Source organism: Rhincodon typus, chromosome 40 (assembly GCF_021869965.1).
Source record: "Rhincodon typus isolate 14 chromosome 40, sRhiTyp1.1, whole genome shotgun sequence".
NCBI lineage: Eukaryota > Metazoa > Chordata > Chondrichthyes > Orectolobiformes > Rhincodontidae > Rhincodon > Rhincodon typus.
In genome coordinates this window covers 2,413,975-2,428,517 of record NC_063371.1, presented here as the reverse complement: position 1 = coordinate 2,428,517, position 14,543 = coordinate 2,413,975, and the positions used below count along the sequence as shown (strand labels likewise).

General features: G+C 41.5%; 1 protein-coding gene across 1 annotated transcript; it reads right to left on the bottom strand.

Annotated features, from left to right (window-relative positions):
- Window positions 1–790: 790 nt before the first annotated feature.
- LOC109911457 (WW domain-binding protein 1-like) lies at window positions 791–14,080 on the bottom strand. Its single transcript, XM_020510771.2, has 5 exons — window positions 14,036–14,080; window positions 13,540–13,731; window positions 6,118–6,220; window positions 5,053–5,214; window positions 791–4,277 (listed from the first exon to the last, which is right to left on the bottom strand). The coding sequence occupies exons 1-5, from the start codon at window positions 14,078–14,080 to the stop codon at window positions 3,643–3,645; spliced, it is 1,137 nt and encodes a 378-aa protein (XP_020366360.2). The 3' UTR covers window positions 791–3,642.
- Between the last annotated feature and the right edge of the window lie 463 nt (window positions 14,081–14,543).

Sequence of the window (14,543 nt, the reverse complement as noted above, 5' to 3'; positions counted from 1 at the left end):
TGATGGGCTGAATGGCCTGCTTCTACATTGTAGGGATTCTGCTCCTTTTTTAAGTTATTGCTGATTCACTGAGCTCTTCTGCGCCTGACTAAGGGGAATTTGAGCAACATTTAAACATCATCTCCATGTGCCACACTGAGCTGCAGAAACTAACTCATTTTGATACTTGGTTATGTTTATCAATTAGACAACAAGACTAGGAACAGCCCTTTGCAAATCTTCTGGCTCACAAAATTAGCTATGTAAGAAGCAGTACAAGGGTCTGTTGTGGCAGGATCAGTCTCAGCATTTGAGTGTTATTAACTTACCTAAGAAAAAAAATTGAAGTAGGAAAATTGAATGAAAATTCATTCCAACTTGCAGCTTGACAATAGGCTATTTCTTGTGCTGAAATTTGTAATTCTGTGCAGTCCCAATGTTAAGTAGGATTTACCTGTAGGTGTCATTTGCCACAGTTTTGGGGAGGCAACCTTGGAATGAACAAGAAGATGGGAATGATTTCAAAGGATATTGGACTTTTAGACTATTTGATGTAAATAACATAGTCCTTAAAAGACAGTTAACAGATGATGATTTCAATCTTTCACGAGGAAACGAGGCTGTTTGTAAACCTGTGTTTAAGGAATGCACACTTAACATTACTGTCAGGAAATTCCTCCCCACCCCAAATCTGTAACTCTAACCTAGTCTCTATCCTGTGCATGACATTTTGAAGTTTAGTGATTTTGGTTTGCAGGATCAGACAAGTCCACTGTTCCACCAAATCTAATTGTGATTCAAAACTACAAAGTCATAATCCAAAACAGCAAATAACTTGTTTTTATTTTATATATGAAAGACTTCAGCACTGTAACTGAGATTGTACAATGAAATTTCATCAACCTTTGAACATGCATTGTCTATCAAAGTATTACAAAATTAAAATGTTTCTTATTAAAAAGGCATCAAAATATAACTGCATTCCACTACTGCAAAAAAAATGACAATCTTCCTCAAGCTAATATTTTAAAAGGATACCTGATTATCTACTTAAAAAGACATTGTCTGAGGATCTGAATATCTGTTTTCTCTTTCCTTTGCCCTCTAGGTTTCTGTCCCAACAGCTCCATATGTTTCCAGATCTGCTCATAGATTCAAAGAGGAATCTGGAGCTAAACTCTCTTTTCCAACTCAACATCTAAGCACGTTGTTCTTTACATGTCACTGGAGGAGAAAACAACTTTCTTTCCGATTTCTAATTGAATGTGCTGTCTTTCTCATCTGAAGCAACCTTTTCAGTTCTCTCGTGTTAATTCAAGGATCAGGCTTTCTTACTTGCTTGTTTTCCCACATATCTATAATATCAGAATTCAAAGGCCTTCAGTCATCACTACTTGGCTTTGTGGTTGAAGGGGGAGTTTCATACTGGAATTTTAAATATTTTGCTTACCATCAGCTTGGTTTTGCCACAAACCTCTTTGTACATTGTAAGTAAAGGTTTTTAACAGTTGTTATCATAAGCCTAACTTTATCTGATGTTAGGGAAAGTATACAAAACTCTCTAGTTGCTCTATTTCTATTTGTTCACTTGAAGGTTTTTTTTTTGGGAGCTGCTCTTTCCTTTCACAATATTGTGGCTTGTGACATTTGCTTCTGTAAAGCGGAGCACAAGTCTTTAATTCTTTGTTCTCACTCAAAATTGATACTAAGAGGATTAAGTGTGGCCGACTTTCATTCTCAAGTGTTTGTAATAAACACTCTCTGAATCTATGACGGTGGCCTGATGTGGTGAGTATTCTACCTAAATTATCCAGACTATCATTCAATGAGTTCAGATTTCACATTGAAAGCATGTAATGCAACACCTCACATTCCACTTTAATCAACAGACATTTGCACTACTTGTACCTTGCAAAAATGTCTTTTTTAAAAAAAAATCACCTGCTCAGTCCCGTTCTTTGCAAGGCACTGGTTGTACATTTTTCCTTCATGCTCACCCAAAGTTTTATGAAACGCAGAACCATTTGACTCCAGTTTCAGTCCAATTCAGAATACATTTCTTGACTCCTTGCTTAATTTTTAATCTAGCTCCCTCGAGTTTTTTTGTAGTGATTTTTAGCAGCAGTTTTATTGTGGCTCATGATGCTTTCCTCCATGGTTTTGGAGAGTGTTTGGAATATAGGTCTAGCAAAACAAATAAGGATGGTTGTTGAACAACAGCCACTAGACAGTCCTATACACCAATTTCACCCCCAGTGTGCTGCAGCATTTCTGTTACAAAACTATTTTCTTCCTTGCTCATATGCAATAGCTGACTCTAGAATTATTGTCTTTTCCTTGACACTGAAGCTGATTAATTAGAGGTACTTAAGGTTGTATATTATTGTACAACACTGTACTCAACACGTAGCTTTAAAGTGAACTGCAGAAATATAGATTGTCCAGTCAACAAGAGGAGAAGAGCAACATGTTTAACCCAACACACTTAAACTTGGCACCAATATGTATTAGTCCTGTACCTAGCAGTATTTTCCCCTACAGCTGAAAATGCACTAACCATTGCCCAAGCATTACAACAACAGAATGTGTTAGATAAACTCAGCGGTCTGACAGCATCTGTGGAGAGAAAACATTTCGAATCCAGTGACCCTTCAGAACTGCAAGCTTATTTCAACTGGGCAGAAAAACTGCACATCTCACATTATCTATTTTCTTGTACAAACAGTATTAGTATCCTATAAGTGAATGCCTTTGGGTTTGGTTTTTTTTGCTGTGGGTGCTATATTTAACATGAATATAAAGGCTTTGTATTTCACTTGTACACAAACATTCATTGGTAAAAAGTTTTTCAGTTAAACTTCTACCAACAGTACCACAGAAATAATAGTTGGTAGGCCCAAATCTAAATTAAACTTTAAAAAAAGTAAACTTGTATTTAGAAATATTTGATGCATTAGTGCAGTTTAGACAACATAACATGTGAAAACTAAACGCCCATCTCAACACGTTGCATCCAACAGGTCCACTGCTAATAAATTAACAAAGTGAAGAGTATGCCCTGGAGGCATGTGGCAGTAATGAGTCCATGTGCTGCACCACAGGCATAGAGTCACCACATGCTGATCTGTTAATCCTTGGCCGGCCTTTCTGTGAGGAGCTCCAAGTATATGTGGCATATGACCAAGAGGAGGTAAAAAGAGTGATGCCATTAACTAAAGCAACCTGCACAACAGTACTGATGGAGGGCTGGACCACAGGCCCATACTGTCCTACTCAAAATGGCATATTCTCAGGAGATGGTTTCTTTTTGGAAAAACTTTGTTTCCCACTCCCTTTTTTAAAAAAGAAAGTCAAATGTTTTCAATACAAGAGGTTCTGAAGACAAAGACTTGAAAATTACCAAAGCAGTATATAGTGCTACAGTCAATTTTTAGAGAAGGCTAGAAGAAAATCTGGCTTGAGTAGGCAACTCTGATTGTGAAACCCTGGACAGATCCAAACTACTACATCTATAGACTACAACCTGCATCTTACACCTGATGTATTTCAGGCACCTTATGGAAAACGTTGTGGATAAGTCCAGAATTAATGCTGAACAGTCAGCAGTCATGGATTGCACCATCTGTGTGTTTCACTCTTGCGTACCAGGAGCAGTGGCACATGCTACACAATGTCACCATCCTCCTCTTGTTCTTTAGCAGTATGCAGTTGAGGGTGCGTATTAGCAGCCTGCTTGGAGAGCTGCTCTGTGTGAAGGTGAGAGCTACAAGACGACGGGGACTCGCAACATTCAGAGGCGCTACCACCACCCATCAAGCCCACTTCTTCATGGTAAGAGTCCTCATCCAACTGGCACACGCACACCTCAATGCCAGAGTCTCCTGTGATCCGCCTATGCCTTGAGCTTTCTTCCTTCCCTTCCCCTTGATCGCATAGGTCAGAATCCGTATCCAACATTTTAAAATCGGAGGCCGAGAGTGCAGCAGATTCCTCCGCTTGAGTAATGTCACCATTTTCTCTGTCAGCTGGATAAGTGGGCGATACCTCTGTGGGGTCATCAGACACCTGGTTATCCTCCTGTTCATGAGTGGATGAGTTAGATTCTGCTGCTTGTGTTGCTGCCTCTGATGCAAGTGAGTTTACAGACTCCTGTAAAGCAGGCTGGCTCTCGACAAGCACATTTTCATGGGTAGAGGTCTGTGCATTCTGCTGCTGTAGTTCAGTATAAGGAGGTGGGGGTGTTGGTGGGTGCCCTGCCACTTCCTCGTAATCTGGGAGCTTACAGTTTGTCCAGAATCCTGGCAGGAGGGGTGGAAAAACAAAAACAATTAGCCCACTGAACGTGAATAACAGGATTTTTTTGCTCGTTAAACAAAAGATGCATATGCTGCGTACCACACAGGGTGAGCTCCTAATCGTGTCTGTGCTCATCAACATGAAGCAGATGCCAAAAGGGAACACAGTCGTGAATTATTTCCACAACTGTCCTGAACTGTACATCACCTTTTTCAACTGCATAACTTTATCAGAACTGGAAATGGAACATGAGAAAGGAGATACATCAAGTCATGAGTCTGCTTTGACTTTTAAATGGACCTGTCGCATGACAAGCTTTGCCAGAATGAAGGAACTAAATCTGAATCTCAAGAGAAGAGTGAGGAGCTACATTTTATTATCTAGCTTACATGACCAGCAAACAAAGGGATTATTGATAAGCTGTAGACATTTAGAAGGATGTTCTCCACATCTTAGTGATAGAATGACAAATGAAGTAGTGCTGGAGATTGCTAGAGAATGGAAGAAATCAGTACATAAAAGATATAATATGACCAAAATAAATATTTGAGCAGATAAGCAGAAGATGCCAGAGTGAAAAGCAGAGGAGAAAATGAATGCTGTGTATAATGGACTGAATGCAATGCCCCTATGTGCAAAGGGTAAAGGCACAGGAGAGCTGTGGCAGTCATTTTCTGTTTTACAGAATAAAATAGATTTCACAGAATAAAATAAAGATTTAACAATAGTTACTGCGCAATCCCCCTTGCAAAGGTCTCACATACAAGGCTTACTCACTTAAATCCAGTGGCTGTGTTGTGTAGGTACTAGCGCCCTGGTAGGCCATCAAGCTGATTTCCCTCTGACGTTGCTCCTGTTGCAACCGTAGTTTTACACGTCGGTGTCGATACGCACAACAACAACTAAGCATAATAATGATAGTCCAGACCAGCCAGAACCCTGCCACGGTCAAGCAAAACGAAGAGTGACTCAGAATTGTGTTATACTTGGATGAGCTAATACAATACAGGCAAAATGTATCTTGGCAAGTCATTTAATGAACAAGGCTCAAATCATTAGTTTTCATTTCACACCTTGTAACTACAGCCAATTAAATAAATCAAACATATAGTGGCATATAAATGCATTAATGCTTTTGTCATCTGTATAGAGGCTGCAGGATACAGAATCACCTTCTTTCAGATAGTCTGTTGGAGCACCTCACCCAGAATTGAGAGCAGTGGCATTTTGAGGGCAGGTCAGTGTTGCCAAATGGGTTTCAGTATAATTGGGTGGCTGGAGGTGGGAAAATAAGGCTTCATCTATTGTCTTAGTTGGGTGTCAAAGATTCTATAGCATTGTCCAAAGAACAGCAGAAAGCTCTTGATACCTTGGCCAGCAGTCTCCCTGCAATCAAAAACATCCTGGCTCTTCTCCGGAAAATGTGATATTATTTTAAACACTTGCAATTAGCTCCGGATTATGCAGATGGTGCTTGTTCTAACACACTGTCTTTAGGGATTCCTGTATTGGATAGCAAGTAGTTCAATACCCTGACCAGATTTTCAAGTTTCACGTGGACTACTCTCCAGCTCTTCAATGTCTGCACTACTGCATCCTCTTCTGCACGTAGGAAAGTGTGTAACATGGAGAACAGCCAGCTGTAAGGTAAGATAATTGGGTCCATCAACAGCACTGAGTGAGAGAAAGCAAACTGATGCCAATTGCGACAAATGAAGTTGCATGAATCTGCCATATCATTCACAAGTCCTATTCCAGGCCACAAGGAAACTTCCACTTGCACCAAAGACTTTGAGAAACACAATCCTGAAACAGATTTCTGTGCCTATATTAAAAACTTACACCATAGTTCGTAATAATAGGTGCAGCACTCCGTCTCCCCACAGCAGTATCCTGTCTCACACCAGTAAGGCTCGTTGTTCACTCCAAAACATAATTCTTTAGCCTGAAAAGATGAGAAAGAGTAAGAACAGCCCACAAGTACAATCAATGATATGATAGAAAAGGTTGTAAAATATGAAAATTGGTTGCCAATGAAAAGGTGTTATATCGGGCTCATTTTAATCACGATAATGAACTTTTAAAGTTGGAAATACTCAAAAGATTTTGAGAGGCCAGAATTTAAAAAAGAATTGAATCCAAATGAAACATGCCTTACACCTTTGAATAAATGGAGGGAGCAAAAAATTCCAAAGTGTCAAGAAACAGTAATTTCAGTACAACAAAGGAATGGTTTGAACGGCCTGTCCTTGTTGCAAATTGCAAACAGACTGAATTTCTTTGTTTAAGAGTTCCATATACCATCAATATGTGTCAGATCCCTATGGAAGAAGCCATTCAAGCACATTGTAACCTAGACATTCGTGGTTACTTTCATGTGAAATGGCAGGAAAAAAAATTGTTTTCAGCATTTTCACAAGCACATCAAGATACTCTTTTCTGCCTCATGAACAGCAATCCTAAATGTCCAATCCTTTCTCTTGCAGACCATCACACCAAGCGCACACCAATTCCCATTTACCTTCTCCCTCTTTTGAAGCACTCCAGAGATTCACGGCCTTGTCATCTTGCCTGACTCCCACCCTACCCCCATTCTTATTTGTCTTCACTTCCCATTGTCTTCTGTCATCAGTGCTTTCATTTCTCTTCCAAATGTACTTCACTCTGTACTTGGCCTGGTTTCAACAACTCTCTAACACACTTTTGAACTCTATTCTGTATCCTTTAGACCTCAGTTGGTCAACTTAACTAAACTCCCACCAGTGTATTTGATGGCCTACAGGTAACGCACTCCTCAAAAGCAAAGTAATTCCTCTGGAACCACCAGTGTCCTCTTTCTATTATAACCATGGGCAGAGACTGCAGCATATAAACAAATGAGTGTCCGTTGATAAAGCACAATCTTCTGCCCAATTTCTCACTGCTTCACTCTTGATAAACCTGACATTCCCTGTACACTTACCTTCAATCGTGAGCTGCTTGTGGACTTGTCACGAAGATGAAGAGTGGTCATTTGCCTCTGTCACATCCTTCCCTTCCTCAAAGTCTCAAGCTCTGATTTTACTCTTCTTCCAATTCTGCATTCTCTCATACCTCCGAGCTCAGCTTCCCATACAACCCATTTCTTCGCTTCTACAAAAATCAACCAACCAATATCTTTTGCTGACTTCTACATCAGTTGATATAGGAAACCATTGTTTATTTTTCTTCATTTTTACGTCATAGATCCTCTATCTTTGTAAACTATTGCCCCATCTCTAACTATTCTTTCTTTTAGTAAACCTCTACTGTGTTTCTCCAGCATTTTCGGGCTTTATTTCAGATTTCCAGCGTCCACAGCGTTTTGCTTTTATTATCTTGCATTCTATTTCACACTGACTTTGCAAACCTTGATCTTTGCTATCACAAAGCAAACCACTACTTCCTCAACCTTTGCTGTGCTTCACCTCATCACTTGATCCATGCTGCTTTCACCTGCAATGCTTTTGACTTTAAACCACAGGTCCTTCATTCAACCACCATTGGCTCTATAATTGCGTGCTTTGATGTCAACTTTTGTCTTTACTTGCACCATCTAATATCTTGGATCTTGAGACATTTTCCAGCCAAAAAAAAAGGTGCTCTTTAAATGCAAGGCCTTTTGTTATAAATGCCTGTGTGGCAGTCAGCCTGTCGGTTCTGTTAACAAGAAAAACGCCTATTTGAAAACTCAAGAGATCGCCACTTAGTCACCTTGTTATTTTTCAACTTGGTATATGCAAAATTGACATAACTGGTGCAAAAGTTTGTGGAATTTTAAGTGCAAGTCATATTAATAAAAAGTTCCTGGAACATTTTCTGCTGTGCGATATTACACTAGCAGCAGGCTCCAGAATTCATTGATCACCATTGGCTGTCTGCAAATTGCACTTGCTCGCAGGCAAGTTGAACCAATTTTGACACCGGTACACCAACAGGAACTGTATCAACTTGAAAAACATATTTGAAAGCACAGAAAAACCAAAAGAACTGCAGATGCTATAAAACAGGACCAAAAACAGAAGTTGCTGGAAAAGCTCAGGAGGTCTGGCAGGATCCAGGAGGACAAAAATCAGAGTTAATGTTTTGGGTCAGGTGACCCTTTCTCAAGTTCCGAGGGAGAGTCGCTGGACCCAAAATGTTAACTATGATCTTTTCTTCGCAGATGCTGCCAGACCTGCTGAGCTTTTCCAGCACTTATGTTGAAAGCTAAGAAACTGGCTGGTGTACCAGAATATAAGCAGGAAATTGAAAATATTCAGACTATGCAGAACAGTCATTAAAAAAAAAAGAAAAAAAAAAAAAAATCGGAGGACTTAGAGGAGGAGTGGCAGCTGGAATATTCAAACAGCACCTAACTAACACTACGAAATGATGAAAGAAAATGGTTTCATGACAACTGTACAGCACAAAATGGATCCCTCTACATTCAGTTACTCGTCTCAAGGTTACTTGGAAGTCACAATTCCTAAACATTTGATCAATGTGAGAATGAAAGGAAGGGACAAAGCCTCACGTTTCTGATCTTTGAGCTTATATTGAAAAGAAAACACTTCTGATGTTTTGTTAGTAACTTGCCTGACTGTACAAGAACTCAAAAAAGATCAAAGGTGAATATATCCATTTCTCCAGGTGGCAAAGATGCTGTTTTTGTTTAAAAAAAAGGTGAAGGAAAATTTCAGCATGCAGTGCACTGGACAAAGTTGTACAGACGTGTATTTTGACAATTGCACATCCAACAGCGGTTCTTCTCTATCTGATCTAAACATCCTTTTTATTTTATTAAACAGCACGTCAGCTACTTGTCAATTGTCAGAAATCAAAAGGGCTGGTTAATTGTACCTGGAACACTTCCATTGTGGTTGGGCTCAGCAGTTTGCCGTGTTCAAAGTCAGAACTTCGACTAAATTTAAGTGAACCATGGCAAGTTCGTAGCAGTAATTTGATCTCTAGGGTCTGCTGATGTTCACTAATCATTAGAACCATGATTGAATTACTTCTAAGTCACCACCGTCCAATGCTATTTTTAACTTGTCTGATCTTGGGAAGGTGAATGACTTGCTGCAATATCATCCCACTGTTTACTCATTTTGTTTTCGGAGTGAGACCTTTTGCTTTCCTCTTTCTTTTTTCCTCTTCAATTTGCTACCATGCTCTCCTTTAGAAATCACACAACTCTGCAGCCACATGGTCATCTGGTACCTTACAAAAGGGAGCAGACACACAATATTTTAACAAGATGATGCATCAGAACTGATCAGGACATTGTTACCACCTAAAAGGCACTTTAGACCAAAGCCAGAAACCACGCAAAAGCACTTCCAGCATGGCTAGCTCAATAGGAACTAAAATGAGAGTTCTTCACCCCCGCTCAGGAGTGCCAAGATCAACTGCAGTCCCTCCACCATCATCCGTGTTTTCAATCATGTAAGGAATATGAGCAAGAGTAGGTCACACTGAGCCTGCTGTTCCATTTCATTAGAGTATAACTGAACTCCTCCTGATCTCCAATCCCTTGCTTCCCTTAGCATTCAAAAGATTTAGCTGCCTCAGTCTAGCATATATTCATTGACCAAACAGCCACCCGTCGAGAGAATTCCAGAAATTCAAACCGTGCAAATGAAGAAATTCTCATCCAACTCCAAAATAGCTGCTGTTTTATGCAAAAACTATGATACTTCCAACCAAGAGGAACAGGCTCTAAGCATCACGCCAACAAGGTCCCCTTTGTACTGAAACGTATGATACTCCATCTTCTCTCATTCTTTTAGATTCCAGAGAATATCAGCCTTTTCTGCTCCTTTTCTCTCAGGACCAAACGATGACTTGCTTCCACTCTGCTTTGATTATGGATTGGACTTATCAGCCATCTCAGATTCAGACTCAATCTGTAGCCTCTGCACTTAAAAACAGTGCTCACTGGAGCAGATCAGAGGCAGGGGATTTTGTGGTGAGTAACTCCTCACTCCCCAAAGCGTATTCACCATCTGCACAAGTTTACTGGAATACTGTTCACTGTCCTTGATGAGTAAAGCTCCAGCAATACCCAAAAAGCTGAACATCATTGAAGATAACACCATTGGCTTGAAGAGCACTCCAACTACCACCTTAAATATTTACATTCTCCACCACTGTTACACTGGGTCGGCAGTGTACAGTGTCCATATCAATCCATAAGCCTCGTTCAGCAGCAACCTGCCATCTCCATCCACTGTGCAGAACGGAAAACACAGTATGTGCCTGGGAACACCAAAGCCTTCATGCTCTCATACAATCCGACACAACACCAATCTATATTACTCTAGAACAATTGCTGATTGATTAAAAAATAACACTGAATTCAAATGGTAAAGATTTTTATTTTTCACAGAGAATTTTATAAATGTGATTCAAGTGCAATAGTCCATAACACTCATTTCAAGCCAGCACATTGATGGGAAACGTTTACACTGAGGCAAGTCTAAATGACAGGTCAAGCATATAAAAATGGACATTGGGTGTGGACGACACTGAAGTCATTGCTTATGTACATAAATTAGAGACACTTGGAGCAGTTTAGTAAGCTCTGCAATTCGATTACGCAAAAGTAAGTGGAAATATACTTCAAAAGGGTTTGGCTCCCAGCCAAGCATTTGTAAACTGTCCTGACACCATGGAAGTTTACAGAAATGCTGAAGTCAAAAACCTATGTTGTTCTGAGGGCACATTTATACCAGTACATGCACGCAGTACTGAGTAGGAACAGCTCTCAGTTGGGACGTGCTTCAACTTAAGGTTAAAGAAATGTCAAATTTCAAAACTCACTGAGGCAGAAACTGAGCTTTTTGAACAGGCGATTTGCTTTCAACACTCAAAAATGAAAGCCGGAAAAAGTCAATTTCAACTTTCTTTCAAAGATGTATGACAATAAATTATTTCATGGCTTTCTTTTAAATAACGCACACCTAAACATTATACAGACATATATACACTCAAAATAAATGTGAATAAAGAAATTATTACACAATCCCCATGACTGCAATTCTATAGATGGCCCACTTACTCCTGTAACACTTAACCGACAACATCCTATCACACTACAAGTAACATAAAAGGACCAAGTGATGTTTCTGACAAATCTAATTTAATACAGCCACAACCCAGACATGCATGACAGCACAGAGGAGGCCTTTCAACCCATTTTACCAGCTTTATACTTGAAATAGCTATTCAATAAGTTAACCCCTCAATTATTTCCTTTTCAAGTACATATTCTTTATATCTCCTTTGGAAGCAAGTCGGATTTCAGATCACAAAATGACTTTGTAAGTAGTTTCTCCAAATCTCACGGCTGGTTTCTTCACCAATTATCTTCAATCCGTGTTGGATTGTACTGATCCTCTTGCCAGTAGACAGTTTCTTGCTATTCATCCTCATTAAAGTCCCCACACAACTTGTAGTATCTCAAACCTCCCTTTAACCTGTTCTCAGAGATAACAATCCTAGCTGTTAGTGTTTCCCCACAACTGCAAGATGTGGCACCAGTGTGGTGTCAAGAATTGACCACTATAGTTCTGGCTAACGTTAAAACGATGTCATTGAGGTTTAGTACAACTTTCTAACTTTCGTATTCTTGCAAACAGAAAGCTGCTTTATTTTTGTAAATCAGTCCTTTAGTATCAGTCACCTTGGGTCTACTGGGCTTGGATATTTTGTAAGATTCACTGATCAAAAAAAAACACTTCCTTGTTTTTGTACCCTGCCACAACTAATAAAGGAACTTGTTATGCTTGCTTTGCAGGCTCGTGAATTAGTCTCCCAAACCTTAAAAGGATTGTGATCCACATTCCCCTCTTTCTGGCCTCTTGCCTGTCCCCAGCTTTAATTATTCCACAGCTAGCAAAGTTTTCACCCCTCTTAAATTTCTCCAATGTTCTCTTCATTATAGTCACTCTCTAAGATCTTTCTCTTTAGTCCAGCTTCTTGCGTCATTTATCCTAAGGTCATTCTATGAGGCTTAGTGGTGTTTATTGTGTCAAAGTTTCATCCCAATAGTCTGTGGCAATGTTCCCTGGAGTGTCAGAGGTTGGGAGAGGGGGGTGACCTTGTAGAGGTTTATAAAATCATGAGGGGCATGGATAGGGTGAATAACCAAGGTCTTTTCCCCAGTGTCGGGTAGTCCAAAACTAGAGGGCATAGGTATAAGGTGAGAGAGGAAAGATTTAAAAGGGACCTAAGGGACAACTTTATCATGCAGAAGGCAGCATGTGTACGGAGTGAGCTGCCAGAGGAAGCGGTGGAGGCTGGTACAATTACAACATTTAAAAGGCATCTGGCTGGGTATATGAATGGGAAGGGTTTCAAGGGATATGGGCCAAATGCTGGCAAATGGGACTAGATTAATTTAGGATATTTGGTCAGCATAGATGATTTGGACTGAAGGGTCTGTTTCCATTGCTGTACAGCTCTATGACTCCTGTGAAGTCCTTGGGTGAGAACATAATAAACAGCAGGAGAAGGCTATTCAGTCCCTCAAGCCTGCCCCACCATTCTATAAGATCATGACTCTATCTGATCTGCCCAGGCCTCAGCTTTTGTGCCAACCCCTCATAACTCTCAACTCTTTGATATTTCAAAAACCTACCTACCTACCTACCTACATACATACATACATACCCAACTCTTCTTTAAGTACTTTCAGTGATCTAGTTTCCACAACGTTCTGCGGTAGAGAAATCCATAGATTCACCCCCTTACAGAAGAAAAAGTTCTTTCAAACTCAGTTTTACATGAGCGTCCCCCTACTCTATGCCACCTGAATCGAAATCCCCTCACTAGTGGGAACATGTTCTCAACATCCACCCCACAGAAACTTGTACATTTCAGAACGTTTGACTAGGCTGAAAGGTGCTATAGAAATGGCAGTGATGATTTTGAAAGTGTCAACTTTCAGGTCGCATTTTTAAAAATAACTTTGTAGCATCAACCTTCAGATAAGGTTAAATTGCTGCTGTTTACTGTTCCCCCCCACCTTCCCAAACAACAAACAGGCTTTAACACGGGGATGGGGCAACTTTGGGCAGAGGGGAGGATAAGGACATCTCGAAGCCTTTGATTTTTTTTTTCCTCCCCATACCCTACCTTTACCCCAATCCGTACCCGTAACCATCCTGCTCCTGGCACCAACCGCGGCCTAGCACCGTGGCTGAAGCCTCGGACTTTCCTGGAACGCGATGCCCGGCCGGCGCGTCACCTCCCGGGCCATACCTCGGCTTGCAGCTCCATCCGCGACGGCCCGACGGGGAAAGCCGGGGACATGAAGAGGAGGAAGCCGACGATCATCTTCTCCATGTCTCGGAGCCGCCGGTGGCACTCATTGAGATTCCGTTCAAATTTCCGCCCGAGCCGTCCACCGCTCCGCCGGTCACGGGCCCGCCCACAGGAGGCCGGCACCCACAGCTACCCTCCGTCCCATTGGATCATCGCGCTGTCGGTCAGTACGAACACGGCCCTAATAGGCTGGAGCCTTCCACACTTCGTCAACCCATTGGATTACTAGCCGTCAATTAGTTCTACCGCCTACGCCGTTAGGTCCACACTCTCCACGTCCCGTCCGACCATTGATTCGTGTTGCTGTCAATCAGGGCTTGTTTGCCGCACAATCGGGCGTTCGGCTGACTGTCCATCAATGTCGTTCACCCGCATTGGACGGAAGACACCAACCCACCGTTCCAAGTGGTCTAGGATGTTGTCAATCACTCACACGCACACCCACACCCGCGCCTCCAAGGGACGGACCCCTCCGCATGTCGGTAACATATTGGTCTGTATTTCCGTCAATCAAGTTATCTCCCCGCCTCCTCAGCACATTCCTGGTTCTGGTTGGCTTATGCCAGGGACGTGCGGTGTCCAATTGGTATAATCTCATGCCAATCATTCGAGGGCCGTTTCCACACCTGGGTTTGACGAGCAGAAGGCGGGTCGACTTTTCTCTGATACAACAAGGTGTGGAGCTGGATGAACACAGCAGGCCAAGCAGCATCAGAGGAGCAGGAAGGCTGACGTTTCGGGCCCAGACCCGTCTTCAGGAATGGGGGAGGGGAAGGGGGGTTCTGAAATAGGTAGGCAGATAGGTAGGTGGATAGAAGATGGATAGAGGAGAAGATAGATGGCGAGGAAACAGACAGGTCGAAGAGGCGGGGATGGAGCCAGTAAAGGTGAGTGTAGGTGGGGAGGTAGGGAGGGGATAGGTCAGTCCAGGGAGGACGGAC